Source organism: Pseudopipra pipra, chromosome 3, assembly GCF_036250125.1.
Source record: "Pseudopipra pipra isolate bDixPip1 chromosome 3, bDixPip1.hap1, whole genome shotgun sequence".
Lineage (NCBI taxonomy): Eukaryota > Metazoa > Chordata > Aves > Passeriformes > Pipridae > Pseudopipra > Pseudopipra pipra.
Genome location: NC_087551.1, coordinates 85675033 through 85692886, shown reverse-complemented (window position 1 = coordinate 85692886; position 17854 = coordinate 85675033). Strand labels below are relative to the sequence as shown.

At 39.0% G+C, this 17854-nt stretch overlaps 1 protein-coding gene across 3 annotated transcripts in view; it reads left to right on the top strand.

Annotated features, from left to right (window-relative positions):
• KCNQ5 (potassium voltage-gated channel subfamily Q member 5) overlaps positions 1 to 17854 on the top strand; it is a 279116-nt gene that overhangs the window by 205505 nt on the left and 55757 nt on the right. For all 3 annotated transcript variants that reach the window (XM_064650135.1, XM_064650134.1, XM_064650133.1), the window contains exon 3: positions 556 to 682. In XM_064650135.1, coding sequence (XP_064506205.1) covers positions 556 to 682 — 127 coding nt within the window. The remainder of the gene's footprint in view (positions 1 to 555; positions 683 to 17854) is intronic.

The following is a 17854-nucleotide window of genomic DNA, read 5'->3' as shown; positions in this document are numbered from 1 at the left end:
TTCATGTATCTTAACGTACTTCTTTCATGTATCTTAACGTACTTCTGACAACAAATTTATTTCCTAAATGCTTCTGCATCATCTCAGTCACTTCACATGTATATTGCAACAATGGGAACATATCTCCCAAAACATTTCACCTTTAAACTAATTTTATGGATGTGAATATGGAACATATTCTTCACTAGTTGTCTAAATTACCTATGGTCTGACCCGCAGTATCCAAAGTCTCTGAGTAGTTAGCTCTAACATTTTTTGTGTATGATTCAGTTCTTCAGTGTTTCATATTTATTAGCCAATATTAGACGATATTTAATGGTATTCAGGTTAGACATGGACCATTCACTAGGAAGCTCTGGGGACTGTAGATGATGGGGACTGTACAAGATACTTCTTGTAGATGTGTAGATGCTTCTGGGGAGCAGGTTCCCGGGTTTGACTTGGGATCTTCAGATGCTCAGGGTGGATTGTTAGACACAAACAATGGTCATAAGTTTCCTCATGCTTTAGCATTGTTTATCTGTAACGGGCATTTTTCTTATTTGCCATTTCTAGGAATTTGTCATGATTGTTGTCTTTGGTTTGGAATTTATTATTCGTATCTGGTCTGCTGGATGCTGTTGTCGATACCGAGGATGGCAAGGAAGACTGCGCTTTGCAAGGAAACCATTCTGTGTAATAGGTGAGTGTCCTAGCTCTAGTTTATTTTAAGATAAAAATAAACACCTTCCCCCTCCTTGTTTTGCTTCTGAATGAAAACTACTGGAATCTTTTTACAGTAACCGGCAGTAAAACCGGAATAGCTGTGTGTCAACTGTCATCTGCCCAAGGTTTCTCTAGATATAAAATCACAATGTCCTTGAATACCAGTCAGTTCATGTTTCCTATGTTCTCCAAAAGACATTTTGCAATACATGTCATACACCTAGCCTGTATATAGGATGAATGAGGGGTTGAGAGCTGATTTGATTGAAAATCACAGGAGCTGTATGTATTTAATGGACATATTACATGTCTTTTACATACATGCACAGATACCATGCACGTATGCCTACACATTATGTTCTCCTCATTTTACCTCTGTGATCAGACATGTGTATGCTGCAATAAGTTTGAAAACGTACTTAGAAACATCTTTTGACAACATTGCTGCTTCTCTGCATGACAGTCCAGGTATCTGCTCTGCAGTGACACCAGCATTGGATATAGCATGCTTCTTCTACAGGTATTTCAAGAGAATATTCCTCACCTTCTTTGCCCTAGAATTTGTTAGTGAGAATGGTGAATAGGCTCACAACCAGTCAAAACCCTATTTTGAAAAGAAATCTGCAGGAAAGCAGTTTCCCAATAAAGGCAGAGATCAAGGATGTCTAAATGAATTTATATGATAATTTCTTATTTTTGTAATGGCTTGGAGAAAATTGTTTTTACAGATCATCTGTGAAACTTCAGGATATCAATATCCCAACTTCTCTCTCAACTTATTTTTCTCTCTCCAGCCTTTAATTTCATTTGCCTATATCCCAAAATAACTTATGGATCGACTGGGCCAGGAAACACGTTCTTCCATGCATCTCCACAGCGGCTAATACACAGAGTCACATGCTTACAATCATTAAACATATGGGTCTCCGTAAACAGTGAATATTGAGTTGTCATGTAGATGTATGCCATCCTGGTCTGAAAAAGAGTTACGCAGTTCTGTGGCATAGCAGGCCAGTACACTGGTTAGGGCTAACGGGTAGAGCAAGTTTTTTCCTTCTGCCTCATTCCCGGATAAATCCATACCTTCTCCCAGTGGAGAAGCTTGCATGAGTAAGTGGAAAGGCATCACTGAATGTATCCGTCTTGGAAAGTAATACCCCATCTATGCTATTTTATGACACTATGGAAGAGGAGCAATTAGGATTGGCATTTTTGTTCAGGCAGCAGGGGAGGTGGGTAGGTACCTTACCAAGTCACATGCTTGCCCCAAGGTTTCCATGCGTAGTTGAAAGCAGGAATCATCAAACACTATCCTTCTTAGGCTATCCAAAGGCTATCCTCCTTTACTAGACTTATCATTATTACCAAGATTTTATGGTGCACTTGAAACTTTGCAGTAGTCACAGAACTACTTTGATTTGGTCAGCACACAATTATAAGAAAGTACCACTGTTACTTTAGTAAAATTAACTTACTACAGCAATTTAAAACTTACTAAAAACACCTTTAGAGCATTTGAAGTTGCCAGAAGCATTTGACTTCTCAAAAGTGTTTTGCTGCTCTCCCAAATGCCAATGTTCAGTTCAGCTTTTGTTTCTCCTCCCTCTCCTGTCCCCACTCAACTGGCAAGTTTTATACTAGTGATTAACTTCTGTTTAAGCTGTTATTTCCCAGAAAGCCTGAATAGAGGGGTCTTCCTTGTCCAAAACTCTGCATATTTAAAATACATGTAGGTGTGGTTCTTAGGGACATGGTTTAGTAGCAGACTTGGCAGTGCTGGGTTAACGGTTTGACTCAATGACCTTCAAAGTCCTTTCCAACATAAACAATTCTGTGATTCATGGAGTGACTAGTGTAGATTTCCATCCTTTCCTTTAAACAACTCATATCTACCCTCCTACTGTTGGTGAAATAGTTCAGGCAGGTCTCTCGGCACAAACCTCCCTGAGTGTTGGAGTTTACTTCACTTGAATGTGGTATCTCCTCCTTTCTCTGGAGTTTACCCGCTCTTCTTGTTTCACCTATGTTTATGTAGGCAATCTCTGGCCTTAGAAGCACCTTTTCTGTCCCATTTGCAACTCCATCACTTGCTATCTCAATTAATTAGTAAACAACAGTCTATCGCTTGTGGATATCTTCCTATGCTGCTTCACTGGATAGAAAGGGAATGTTTTTCTGCAGCTTCTGGAAAATAAACCAATAGCTTGAATATCTTACCATTGACTATTCTGTGCCTCTCTTCTACTGATTATTTTGGTCCATTTCTGTACTTAAGTGTCCCAGAAGGGAGTTTCTGATGTTCTGATGTTCAACATCTCTCTACATTTGATCTTTTGAGGAAAAACCACGTCATCTTGTAGCTCTTGCTACATAAAATACTTATTTGCCTGACACCTTGGCTTTGCAGTCATGGCAAAGTGTGCTGCAACAGCAAAGGTCGGCAGGCTGTGTTAGCCAGAGCACAATCAGTAGGTGAAGACACACAATTATCTCTCTTTACTCATCACTCATTAGACCATGTCCAAGATGTGGTGGACTGCACCCTATTTTACCCGTCAAACACCATACCTGAAAGACCTTAAAAAACTGGAGTGAGTTCAGTGAAGCCACCAAGATGATCAGTGCTGGATCAGTTGCCCTGTGAGGAGTGGGTTAGGGACCTGGACATATTTAGATTGGAGAAAGGATGGCTTCAGGGGGAACTCAATTAAATCAGTGCTAAGGTCCCCTTAAGAACACATGGCCAGTTTGGGCCTATTCCTTTTAGTTATTTACTGAGCCATTCATTCAATTATACTTTCCATTTATTGTTACAGTGGAACAATAATATTTTAGAAGACTTAGTCTGTTTGTTATTACTTAAATTTGCTATATATCTCCAACAGATCTGTTCTCTCATTATTTTTGTGATTGAACATAACTCACAATGGGTAATGGCCTAAGAGCTAGAAATAACAAAATTGAGGATTGCCTCAAGGATCACATTCAGACAGCCTTTATTTTTTCCATTAATAACCTAATAACCAAAGAAATTTCATTCAGGACCAAAGCTCTGTGCTTGTGTTAGTGTGCCTACAATGTCACTATTCTGGCGAATTAGTTCATCAAGCATTGCTGTATGCTGACATGTTAGTAATTATATCTATCAAAATATTGTAAAAAGAATAGCAACCCGTCCTTCCATGCATGTAAAGTGCTTAAATATGTACATGCCTCTGCAAACACTGAATTTCCCAGGCATATCATTCTGAAGCTTGGCTGTTAGCACTGCAGAGCAATGTTGCTGTGTTGTGTTGTTAAAAAAGAGCAGAAATCCAAGAACTACATATTCTAACTGCTGCCTCTGGAGACCAGGGATGCTGACACACAGGAAGAACTTTATGGCTGTGCCTTAGCTCCCTGAAGATCCCTGAAATAAAAGAGGACAAGACTAACCAGGAAGAAGTATGGCATCCCCTCGCTGTCAAGCCATTCCCTGACACTGAACTAAATGAAGAATCTATTGTCCTTCCTCTGGCAATGGGTGGTATACCTCCTAAATGGTGGTATGTGACCTGACAAAACTTCTGGCCAGTCTCCTATGTGCATCAGAGGTTTTACTGTCACAATGAAATCTCAGTCTGTTAAGGCAGATTCCAATTAACACATCATAAAAATAACTAGGAATAATAAATAACAAGCTGTGGGTCAAAAGAGTAAGATCCTGCTGGTCTCACCTGCCTGTCTGAAGTTTGCTAGGCTTTCAGAGGAACTTCTTTCTCTCCTGCTGACTTTGTAAGAGACTTTGGGACTCCTATGTGAGGACACCCAGCAAGGGCAAGTGAATTTTAGTCATAGAATCATTGAATATCCTGAGTTGGAGGGAACTCACAAGGATTGTTAAGTCCAACCCTTAGCCCTGTACAGGACCATCCCCAAGAGTCACACCATGTACCTGAGAGCATTGTCCAAACACTTCTTGAACTCTGCTAGGCTTGGTGCTGTGACCACTTCCCTGGGGAGCCTGTTCCAGAGTATAACCACCCTCTGGATGCCTACAACGCCAGTTCTCCTCACGAGGAAGTTGTAGACTGCAGTGAGGTCTCCCCTCAGTCCTCCAGGTTGAACACATCAATTGACCTCAGCCACTCCTCATACGGTTTCCCCTCAAGGCCCTTCACCATCTTCATTGCCCTCCTTTGGACACTCACTAAGAGCTTAATGTCTTTCCTATATTTCGGTGACCTGCACACAATATTCAAGGTGAGGCCACACCAGTGCAGAGCAGAGCAGGACAATCCCCTCCCTCAACTGGCTGGCGATGCTTTGCCTGATGCCCCCCAGGACATGGTTGGCCCTCCTGGATTCCAGGACACTGCTGACTCTAGTGTCTAAACTTTATTCAATTTAAATTTGGGATTTGAAACTCCTATTTGCGAACGTTTTGACCTTAAATTTGAGCCTACTTCTAGTAATCTAACATTTCTCCAGGGCAATTAGCCTTCCTAGTGGTCCAGATGAGTGAAAAATTTCATATGTTTCAATCTATTAGCAGTTTCACCACGGCTGCTTCTATTTTACCTCTAGTCAAGCTACAGCATGATGGAAATGTCAAAAGTTCAAGTTCTGTTGAGGCTGCAGAATGAACAAATTCCCAACAGAAAGCTTAGGTCCATTATCTGTAATCAGGCTCTTGAACTTCACGGCTGGAAAACTTGTTTCAGAGCGATAAGTGATAGCAGCGACTGTTGCTGATTACTGGATCTATTTTTCATTAATTAGAGTGGTAATGAACCTTCATCATGTGGCGCTTTTGTCAAACCTTTGTAAACAAATTCATATCTAGTGTGTTACAAGATCTTCTGAACCTTTAATTTGAATTGTTTCAGTACATTTGTGTAATGACACGTTGTGTGCCTGTCACCTTGGTATTTAGGCACATTATATAGTTTAAATATAGGCAGATAGTAAATCTGCTGCTCGTGATAAACAATATAAACAGCGAGTATAATTTGAACTCTAAATAACCCAGAGATGGTCTGTAATGAAGTATATCCTTGACCAAAACATACCTCACATCACATCTCATTATAAATCCCAGCAAAACCAAGTTCCAGTGAATGTCATATTTGGGGGTCTTCTGCCAGCCGAGAAAATACTCCAGAAAATACTTTGACAGTAGTAGTAGTACTAGTAGTATTTAGGCTTCAAATCGAAATTTTCTTAGATAATTTCAGCAGCCATAGTTCTGTGCAATGAACAGAGGTGCTCTTTAGGCTAGACTGGTCCCAAATTGTGTAGGTTTTTAAAACTAAAACTTAGTGGCATATCTTCATGTTTTAGAGACCTGGCAGTATAGTTTTTAGAAACATGTAGGAAAAATAATGCCTGTTTAGTATCATCAATGGGCCTTATGCTTTCACATTTATTTTTGATGACTACTACCCTCGCTGCTGACTAAGGTAACCTTTGTCATATTAAAGACATCAGGCTCTGGTCTTCCCTTTCTAGAAGCTGTGTGTGTACTATTCACGAGAAATCTGCTAGTTTGGTAGGACGCATTCAAATTTCTTTCTGGTATGTGGTAGAGAATTCAGCAGCCTGCGTTTGTTGATCTTACACTGGTGTCACTACCATGTAAATTTGAGTAGAGGAGCTCCTACCATGAATCAGGCAACCTGAATGAAGTGCGTGTAGTGACTTCTTTCCTCAGTGGGGAGCTATGGGCAGTGTCACATTTCATCTTCATAAGGCTTGTAGGTCAAGGTTTTAATTAGAGGGCTAAGCTTTTATTGTATCAGTTTTCTAGGCTAGTGAAATTATTTTTCATTGAAAAAAACCTAATTGAAATCAAAATAATGCATGGGAACAAACCAGGTCCCTTTTCCTGAGGGACTTTATATTCATCTGGGTCTTTTTATCATCAAAATTAGAAGCGCTCCCTGTCCCAAACATGCAGAATAGCCAACAATAAAGTTTCTGGTTTCTGGGTAAAGTTTGGATAAATTCTTTCTCTGGGAGATTTGGAGCTGGGCAATTACAGTGTCTCAGCCCCACTGAAGCTATCCAAACATCAATAAATAATTTTTAATTCCACCAGAGAGAGATGCTGATTTACCCTGACACCTGCTGTTAATTTTAGTCATCTGCTATGTGAGAAATTTTTATTTTGAGACAATTCCAGTAATACAAATCAGAAGCAATCCACAGTGGGATAGATGTAGGTTAGAGCACTGCAATGTGAAGAACAAAAGACAGGTTTGTGACAGAAAGATTGTTAAAAGGCAGAGGCATTTTATTAAAAAGAATTTACTTGTAATATTAGAATTCCTTTATTATAAGTTATTAAAGATATTTTCCCAAGCATGAAGTAATTACGTCCATTTCAAACCAGACTGATATAATCAGTATCTGGACAAAAATGTTTAGTGATTGCTAATTCAGTTCACTTTTGTTAGGAAAGTCAAACGTCACAGTCAAATTATATAGAAATAATGAGGTCCCCTGTCCATTCTCATCCAGATTCTGTAAATTAGTTATGCAGTCTTTCAAATTATTATTGATCTCTCATATTTGAATCTCAGAAAATACATTGGAGTATAATAATAACAACAACAATAACAACAATAGCAATAACAACAATAACATGATATTAAATATTATAGATCATATTTTGTAATATAGTGTGTATAATAGAACTTCCAGTGCTGTTTATGAGCTGTGACTTGGAAATGTACAGTAAGGAGGGAAGGAACTGACAGACCAAGAAGCAGTTAACATTTTCTGGTTTTAGTCTTGGTATGTTCAGTTTTGCTTTCATTTTTTAGGGGCTGGCTTTAAGCTTGTTGCTACTAGATGTGCACAGAATATGAAGATGCTTACAGAAATACCTTTCTTTTCATTGTCTGTCTTTATTTGATTTGAGATGCTCATATCCTGCCTTACTATGCTGAAGTCCCATCATATACATAGATGAGATAGTTGCTCAGATTTCCATAAATATGTGTAAATTCACTGATCTAAAATGAAGTAGCTGTTAATATAAACACTGGTGTGGAAGTTAGAGGTAGACAGGATTGTGCCAAATCCACTTATCTGCCTACCTCATCTTATGGATTGTCCAAACTAGTAAAATGGTTTGTTTTTCAAATTTTATCATTCTTATCATCTAAAAAATTACATTTTTAATGAAGTGAATATCATGTCAGAACCTAATTGATATGGAAGGAAATACTCAGCTTTCTTGGCTTCTTTCAGATAATGTGCTGCAGATCAGCTGCATCAGTGTGTGACATCCATTGTAACTCCCATCTCAGATCATTGTCAGCTCTTTCCTATAGATCCTCTGTGAGAAGAATTGCTGCTTTGCTGGCTATACAAATTCTGCTTTTGCAGCAGTGAATTATGCTCTCTTCATTTAGGAACATATTTGTCGAAAATAGCATCTTATTAGACTAGGTGTTTACTATTTTGGGCTTTTGCACCTGCCCTTGGCGTACATGCAGCCTCTCACAGGACTGTGATATCCCTAGGTTGTAGTACTGCTTTATTTCAAAAGCTACTTTCAGTACATCTTATATTTTACTAACATGCCTATAATTACTCAGGGGTGCTTTGTCAGCATGTTAACATGAATTTCACTGTTAATGCCTCAGCATGGTACATCAGGTAAGTGCCAGTCTGACTATTTGAGCCATGATTAACTACTCTTGCAGGTGTTGGTAAATCAAAGTGTGCTTTCTCTCTGACAAGCTTCACTCTTGTCAGCCCAAATGAAGACATCTGAAGAGGTCTAAATGGAGTTATTGTCTTGGCATATACTGCAGGAATCTTTCAAAAATTGTTTGAAAGCTCAATGCAACCAGAGGAAACAGTGAGAAATGATGGAGTAGAATAAAATGAAGGGAAGGGAACGATATTTCAGTTGGAAATTACCTACAATTATCATCTAGTCCAATTGCCTGATCAATTCAAGGTTGACCAAATGTAAAAGCATGTTGTTAAGGATATTGTCCAAAAGCATTGACAGTCATGAGGCATCAACCACTTTTCTAGGAAGCCTGTTCCCATGCTTGACCACTCTCTCTGTAAATAAATGCTTCCTAATGTCCTGTTTCTAGACATCTCCAGATATTGTATTGTAGACAACTATCTCATTCAAGTTTTTCTGTTATAATTACAGTTTTACTCATTCTTGTGCACAGATCATTTTGTTTCAGTTTCATTAACCCTGTAGCACACAAGTAGGCAACATGCTGCTATTTTATATTTGCAGTGTGCCTTTCCATCTCATTGCTTCTTTTAGTTTTTATAATTATTACTCTTATGAGTGTTGAATGTTGTGACTTTAATGCTCTCTATGCTGAAGACTAGTTTATTTCTGTTCAGGTCACCTCTGTGTGAGTGAGGTCTCTAGGAAAAGGGTAATAGGTGCAGTTGGTTAAAAAAAGTAGTTTCATTTTTCTTGGCCATATTGTGATTTAGAAACACAGACATTTTAGGGATAGTGTTTGTTTCTTCACATACAGTTTCCTGCTATCTGCTCATCCATAATTTGTTACATTCAATATAATCAAATTGGTTGCCAGGTGTCTTAATCCAGCCTTGCCACTCTCTTATTAGTAATCACAAAGCTTGAAGAAATGCAGTTTCCACAGATGTTTCCATTCTTTTACATCCCTTCAGAGAAATACGTGTTACCACTAGCACTGTTAAAATGACTGATAGGCATAGTCCAGTGGAAATTGCAGGAAATCTGTTTTTATGATCGTGCCTCAAATGGTTACACTCCAACTGTAGTTGTGTACAAGACAGAAAATACAGTTTTTTAATCCCTCCCTTTTAGAGCTGCTATGTTAAATACAGCAACTGGGAAGGATTTGACAATGTAACAGTGTTGTTACCCTATGTAACACAGTTTAAGTATTTATATCTCAAGGTTAATATGGCTAAGTAGAAATATTTGCATATTTCTAGATGGCTAATTGGGCATGTTCTGCACATTTTAATTTCCTCTCTTACCGTTCCTAACACTTAACCACTGGGCTCCCATAACCTGTTGTCTCCTATGAAAGAAAACTTACATTTTTTACCTTTAAGCTTGTGCTGATAGCTCTCAAAATTGAGTCGTTTTCCATTCTGCTGATAGATGATATTGCTGTCAATAACAGATCTAAGGAAAGTGACCACCAGATCCATTTTACATCAACCTATGTGAGCTCCTAAATGGTGTAAATGCCTATTTGACTCTGGCCTAAACCATCCCTGATGCAGAAAGAGGAGCTGCATTCACTTTCTTCCACCCTTGTGCCGTCTAGTCCCAATGCATGTGTGTGACCATCTGGGGAGCAGCCAAGGCAAAGGCTGAGCCACTTCAGTTCTGGGGCTCCCCTTTGCCAGCCCAGCCTATGCAAGAGCCCCCCATGCTGGGGGGGTCTTGACTGCTTCATTTCAGATGAAAATGTAACGAGGTATAGTGGAGAGTTGTCACGCAGAATGGCATAATTTACTGTATTTAAGATCTCATTTTGGGATTGCCCTTGTTGGGTTTGTAAGAGTGCTACCAGATTATGGTTTTTTCCCTCTCTGGGAAGTGCTGAACAGAGCTTCTATTTCTTTCTTCACATCTCCCATGTCAGGAAGTCTCAAGGGTGGCTGCAAGATGCCCCACAGTAATGTTCTCCAAATCCTATAAACCTTCTTGCTGGAACAGTAGTCCCTCTTTGGGTACTCACCCAAAAACTGCTGGTGGGATAACAACCAAAGGTAAAGAGTGACCGGAAATCTCTGGTTCTGTATTTCACCTGAGTAAACCCTCTAGTTACAGAAACAGAGTCCCAGGAGGTTCACATTGACTGTGCTGACATCCAAAATAGCTGTGTAGATTAGGAATGCAAGTTCTGGTTTTAGACAGCAGGGAAAGGTATATGCCTCTGGAAGGCGGCTCAGAAAACGGAAGGTAGGAGCTCTTCTCTTTCAGCCGACACTGATGACTCTTTCATCCATGTTCCTACCTTCAACATCTGCATTAGACAACTCAGCTAGATACTGGATACCTCCTGTTTTCCCTCCACCCCATGAATTTGAGAGCAGATTATTAGTACTATCTCTTCCCTCTCCACCTACAAACAAGCTTTTCTTCTCCCTCAGAGACATGCTTTTTCTCTCCTGCTCATTTCAGCATCTTTACTTCTCAGTTTCTGCCCTTCCACTTCCACCCTCACACCATGGATTTTTCTGTTCCCACATTTTTTGGCCTTTCCACTCCCATAGCACTGCATCGCCTTCACTTTATGCACAATCTGGAAACGCATTAGATGGACACTTCCAGACCTCCTTCCCCTTGCCTTTCCCTGAGATTTTAGAGTATGATTGAGAAGGCCATGAAAGGACAGAGTCCTGCCTATAGATTCCTCCCTTTGCAGCTGCAAGGAACCAACACACTGCTTCCCTGATGAGCTGAATCATGTAGGAGTCCTGTTTGGTATCTTTCTACATGCTGACTAGTGCCAGATACCCCTAACAAAGGAATTAATGCCCATAGTCCAAATAGCCAATGACATAATATTTTTGTTTGGACATAAGGTAATCAGTGGCTGATTCACACAGGAATTTGGATCCCCCTGAAAAATCTAATTCCAGTAATTCAGGGAAAAAGATGCAAACTTGTCTTTAATTTTCCCTGGTTATTCCTTTATATCCTGTAGCAATGAATTTTACAAGTCAATTGCATCTTGTATGTCTTTTTATCATATTTAAGTTCGCTTTTGATCTCACTTTTATAAGGAAGGCATCCAACAGACCGTATTATCTTCCACTAGTTTGCATACCTCTATCTATCATCTCATATTTGTCTTCTGACTAACCACTCCTAAATTATTCAGCCTTTTCTCCAAACACAAGTCTTGCCATGCTGCAGTTATTTTGTTTCTTGCTGATAATGTTGTGGTTTTCTTACAGCCTGATCTAATGAGCCTCTTTACTCATCAGGTGTGTATGTGTCTGGCTATCCATCCTGCTGCCTTTCCCTCTAGAAATCTTCAGATGTTTTTCCCTCCACCACAATAGCCTTTTTCACTAAGGTCTACTGTCACCCAGGAAAAAGCCTCAGACATAGTAGAGTGACTAGCAAAGCTTGTTTTCCCAGAGCTTTCAAGGCACAAAACAGTTACTGGGCAGAATAAGTGAAGATTTATGGGAAGGATCTGTGTGTGTTACTTGTGATTTGTTTCTTTGGTTGGACACAAATTGGGTTGGGGAACACTGGGTCAAAGATAAAATTTTAAATGTTTCTGTCAGACTGTCTTAAAGCCAAATAAAACTCCTACTGAATAAACAGTGCTTTATTCCTTCTGGCAGGTACATATTAATATTAAAGATCAATTATTGGAAAAGATTAATAAAGTATAAATCCATGAAAGGCTTGCAATTGAACTTAATCTTAGTTTGCAGGAGGCCCTTAGATTTTTAACATTTATTGAGCCAGCTGTTAATAACATAAAGATGTTTGCTGAGGACTTATTCAGTCCATAGAAAGATTGTGTACTCAACAGGGCCATGAACTATAATTGCTACAGAGCTACAAAGACAGGTGAAATGTTCCCATTAATGTTGTTATTCTTATCTAGACTAAATAAAAAATTGTAACCATAGCTACAGTTTCAAATTCAGTATTTGTTGAGCTATTGTGATTCTCAGCCTATAGAGAAATATTTTTGGCTATCTAAAACAGAATGTAAAATGACATTATGTTCATATATTTGTCCTCTTGGCCTGAAAGTATTATACTTTTACACAGGGACAGGGTGTATATACTTTTAGTACACTGACATAGTAGTGAGTAACATTGGTTGATCCATTCTTAGGGATGGAATTAGGATCTCATTATAAAACTTGATTTAAAAATAACAAAACAAAAAATCTGACTCATCTTCCTTGGTCCACAATTTAATAAGGAAATATTTAGTTTTCACACCTAAAAAATGTCTCATATTGATTTTTTTAAAATACCGTTTGTTCTGTTTCAAAAATTGTTTGGAGCGCTAAGTTGAATTTTGTTGTATTTGATTAGCTTTTGTAATAAGTATCTTTGACTTGTTTAGAGTTTTTTTCTTTGCCAGAAAAGTTGGTGAGCAGCTTTTCTAAGTATTTGGTTATATAAAATTAACATCTATCCTAGAAGGAAATTGTATGTATTTCCAGGAGGTTACTTTCATTTCACATAAAAATAGTTTGCTTACTCAAATGATTCCAATATCATTGCAAATGAAAACTACAAAGGGAGAAAAGAGTTCAAGGTAATTCATCTCTTTTTAGCTCTTCACTGGGGCATTGCTCAATTGATGATAAAAGAAATCCAATCTATGCACAGATCAGTTTTAGTGGACCCCTTAGAATGGAAAGCAGTGACTAACATTGCCATTTTCCGTTGTTAGAAGAAAAAAAAAAATCAATAGAGTAGAAGTAGTAGCCTCTGGATTTTTTTTTTTTAATTCCACTTCAGTGCCTAAACACTATTACATATTTTTGTAGAACTTCTTTTCTTTTATGTGACACTGCCATACATTACTATCTTCCTGTTTTTCCACAGCAATAAAAGTCAATTTTCACACTCATCTGTGTTTATCTCTGTGAATTGTCTTGATACAAAAAAGTAGCTCACTTTCCTACTTCTAAAAATACCAGGTTGTTTTGCATCTTGGAAAAAAATTAAAAAGGAAGTAAAATCACCAACTTGTTTTGCCTGTAATGACAATTAAGATGATTTCCATCCAGACGGTGTTATATATCTGAAAACACAAAGACCTTTTCGCTAGAGTGACAACAACATCTGCAAAAATCAAATATCATCATCCATCCCAAGAATTTCCTGAAGATATCTGCCAAGTTCTTTTACTAGTAGGTGATGATTAATCATAACCTGTCTGGCATCTGAGTAGAGAGATCCAATCCCTGACCAGAAAGAAAAGCTATATTCAGACATAGCTGAAAGCAAACTTTAGCAAGATCCTGAGCACCATTATTTTTATAAAATGCAAAACTCAGATGAGTTGCAAATGAGATGCAAATCTCATATTGCTTTGGAGTTTGTTATTGTTGTTGGTGGTGTTCAGGCTTTTTTTCTCTCTGTAAAATTAAGGCTTTATTGCTGTAAGTCTGCTCAGCTTCTTGTGGGAGGTGCAGAACTCTGCTTTCCTGCCTCTCCCAAATTGCGTTAGAGATTTTCAGGTGATATAGTGCAATGGATGCTATTAAACTGAGTTTTGGTGGTTGTTTTTTTTTTTAGTAGGCAGACAATAATGCTTGAGCATATTATATTTCAGAGGGTGAATTCAGGTGACCTAGCAAAAGGCTGTATGTCTCCAGAGTAGTCTTTAAAAATCCAGTTTGCAGTTTTTGGCAATCTTGCACATACTGAATTTTACTTTGTTGATAAATAATTCTGTTTCTTCCAACTGGGTAATTTGCAAAACATGATAATACACATCATCTTTCTAAATATGGTAATATCATTTACTTCTCTGTTCAGAGATGTAATTATAGGTAAAAAATATTGAAAATTCACGGTTTCTGGGGTAAATACTTATGCAAGGTCACTGACAGTTCAGCCCATATTTGACCAAATTCTTCTGCCATAGCTATGTGAAATATCTCACTGATTTCATAGCAAGGGGACTATTCACAGAGAAAAGGAACCACCACCTGATAAAAACATTATGGTTGCTTCTTCAAATTAATAGTTCTAGTATATTCTAATCACAGTTTTTATTCTTTGCCTTCCTGAACTGGTAAAGAGAAGTAGTTAATCCCTTGTTTGAGGCTAAAAGCAGGTTTTCAGCCAGTTATGATGAAATTACCTTTTCTGTTCTATGACCTTTCTCAAGGAACAAGTGCTTAAGGAATAATGACACAATTACTTCCTTCTCTGAATACCCCTCTACTAGGGTATTCAGAAGCCTTAAAAGTCTGTGAATATCTTTTCTTCTTTTTTATTTCAGCTAGCCCACAGGAGCATAAAATACCCCATTGCCATGCGCACCTTTCACTAGACCAGGTTGCTCAAAGCCCCATCCAATCTGGAACACATCTGGGAATGGGGTATCCACAACTTCTCTGGGCAATCCGTGCCAGTCCCTTACCACCCTCACAGTAAAGAATTTCTTCTTAGTATCTAGTCTAAATGAATTAGAGGACTGGGCAATCACCAACCATATGAAGTTCAATCTGGAAGGGCCGGATTCTGCACCCGGAATGAGGCAACCCTGGATGTATGTCCAGACTAGGGAATGAGATGCTGGAAAGCAGTACCATGGAAAGGGACCTGGGAGTCCTGGTTGATGGCAAGTTGAATCTGAGTCAGCAGTGCCCTGGCAGCCAGGAGGGCCAACCGTGTCCTGGGGGGCAAAGCATCACTAGCTGGTCACAGGAGGGGATTGTCCTGCTCTGCACTGGGGTGGCCTCACCTTGAATTCTGTGTGCAGTTTTGGGCACCACAATATAAGACAGAGATATTAAGCTATTAATAGAAAGATATTAAGAAAGTGTTGTGACCCACGCCAGAAAGGGGTGTCACAACAACCTGAGGTAACCCAGGTTCTTCTTCATAAATGCCTTGGGGTGGATTAGAGTGAAAACCACACTGAATAATCAGTGTTTGAAGACACATATATGTAAGGTTTATTTTAGAACAATTTTGTTTCAAAGGTAAACAGGTATGTTGCCATTTTGGGTGTCATCATCTATATCTATCATCTATAGCAATATGGCATAAAGATAACCTTTAAGGAAAATGCATAAGGGAGAGAAAGGGAAAGACAGAATAAGGGTAAGGGAGAGTAAAGGTAAGGATAAGGGTGGAAAAATGTATGTAGTCACCTCCCACGGGGTCCAGCAATGAAACTTGGTAGTTGCAGCTTCCATGTGTATTAGTTGAAGCGATGGTCTTGATCCGTTGGGGGTGAGGGAGGGAAGCTCACACACTCAAAGAAGTTATGACTTGTTATATACTTCCAGCTCAGGTGGGAACGCCTTGTACCTCCTTGGGGTGGGGAGTTTTATCATGGATAGTGTCATGGGTCATTCCACGAGCCTCCAATGTCTCCTGGGCATGTGCAGAGTTCCTGTGAGGGGCATGGTAAAAGGATTTTTCTGGCCTTTCAGGATTGGTGGGGGGATGGGCTTTGACCCTCCAACGTCTCTGACAGCTGAGGCCAGACATGCAGAGTTCATGTGAAGGGCATGGCAAAAAAGGCTCTTCCTGCCTTTTCAGGACTCAACTCCTCAGTAGCACTGGCAGGGGCCCCACTGGGTGAGCAGCCGCTCCTTCCCAGCCTGCAAAATTCCCCTGGTGATCCTTGAATGTGTAAATCATTAACAATTTCAGTCTCTGAAAGAAAGACATTAAGGTATTAGAGAACATCCAAAGGAAGACAATGAAGATGGTGAAGGGCCTTGAGGGGAAGCCATATGAGGAGCAGCTGAGATCACTTTGTCTGTTTACTCTAGAGAAGAGGAGACTGAGGGGAGACCTCATTGCAGTCTACAACTTCCTCATGAGGGGAAGAGGAGGGACAGGCACTGATCTCTTCTCTGTGGTGACCAATGACAGGACCTGAGAGAATGGCCTGAAGTTGTGTCAGAGGAGGTTTAGGTTGGATATTAGAAAAAGGTTCTTCACCCAGAGGGTGGTTGGGCACTGGAACAGGCTCCCCAGGGAAGTGGTCACAGCACCAAGTCTAACAGAGTTCAAGAAATGTTTAGGTGATACTCTCAGACACATGGTGTGACTCTTGGAGATGGTCCTGTGCAGGCACAGGAGTTGGACTCGGTGGTCCTTGTGGGTCCCTTCCAACTCAGCATATTCTGTGATTCTGTAAACTGATACTTGTTTAGTCTAAGGCCATTCCCCCTTGTTCTGTCATTACATGTCATTGTAAGAAATCATCCTGACACACTTTCTGTAATTTTACAGATTGTTCTGATGGCACATGAAGGCTTTGAGATGTTTCACAACATCCGAATAAAGCTTTTGTGTTCTCTGTTTACTTGTATAACTGGGTCCATTTGCATGATACCTTTGAATACTGTAAAATCTTACAACATACCAAAAGTTCATAGTAGGAAAGTTGCATTGGAAAAGTAATTAGAAGTAAAACAATCTCTTATGAGGATTTGTGATGCCTCCTTTTCTACGATTATCGATCTCTCAGTCACAGAGTTGCCACTAGAAGTGCTTATAGCTTAGAAATGCCAACTGCGCCTCCATCGGTAACGCAAACAATCCAGAATTTCTGATGAAGGTTGATCAGACTAGGGCAGCTCAACACTAGCTTTCCTCTGTGAAGTGGAGAACTCAGGCTGACAAATCTTACATAAATTGTTCAAGTTTCAGGTTTCATTACTGGGGTTCAGTTACTTGTCTTTACCTATATGTACTTTTTTAGTGAGATTGGACAATGTATAAGTGTAATCTGTTACACACATGAGTTCTGAGTTCATCTTTTTTTATTTTTCATGAGGGGATCCTGTTGTTAACATGGTTGTTGACTAAAAAAGCCTTTTTAAGTTACTATTCACAAAACTTTCATGTAATCTCAGGATTTCTGGAGTGTTACTAGGTGAAAGGTCTGAAGTCAAAAAATTAATGGTTTGAAATTTAATTTGAAATGAAGTGTTTGAAAGTCAACATTGCAAAAGCTACTGAGAGGATCTGAAATCTCAGACTGGATTTAACAAGAGAGGATGTTATCTACAAGGATAAAAATATGAGAGATATTTCAAAAGAGTGAATAAAATCATCATCATGGCTGAAGATGTTTAAGGTTTTGGAAGATCATACACAAGATATTAGCTCGGAAAAAGAAAAAAGGGGTAAATGTGCATCAGAAATCTCTGTCTTATAATAAGTAATCACAGAGAAGTTTGGAATTACATAGCCCATTACTCATTCTCACAGCCAAAATTTCTCTGGTGTTTTGCAGAAAGATACAGAGTGAAAATTGAGGCCCCATTAAATTAATTGAAATGTTACTGTTTATTTCTACCTGTTCTCCCACTTTTACCACTAAAAGATAAAGAGTAAAATATCAATAAACTTTGGTAAAGCCTCCTTAAAATACAGAAATACCATGGAGGTTTTAGATAAATTCATATGGAATATGAAAGAAAGTTC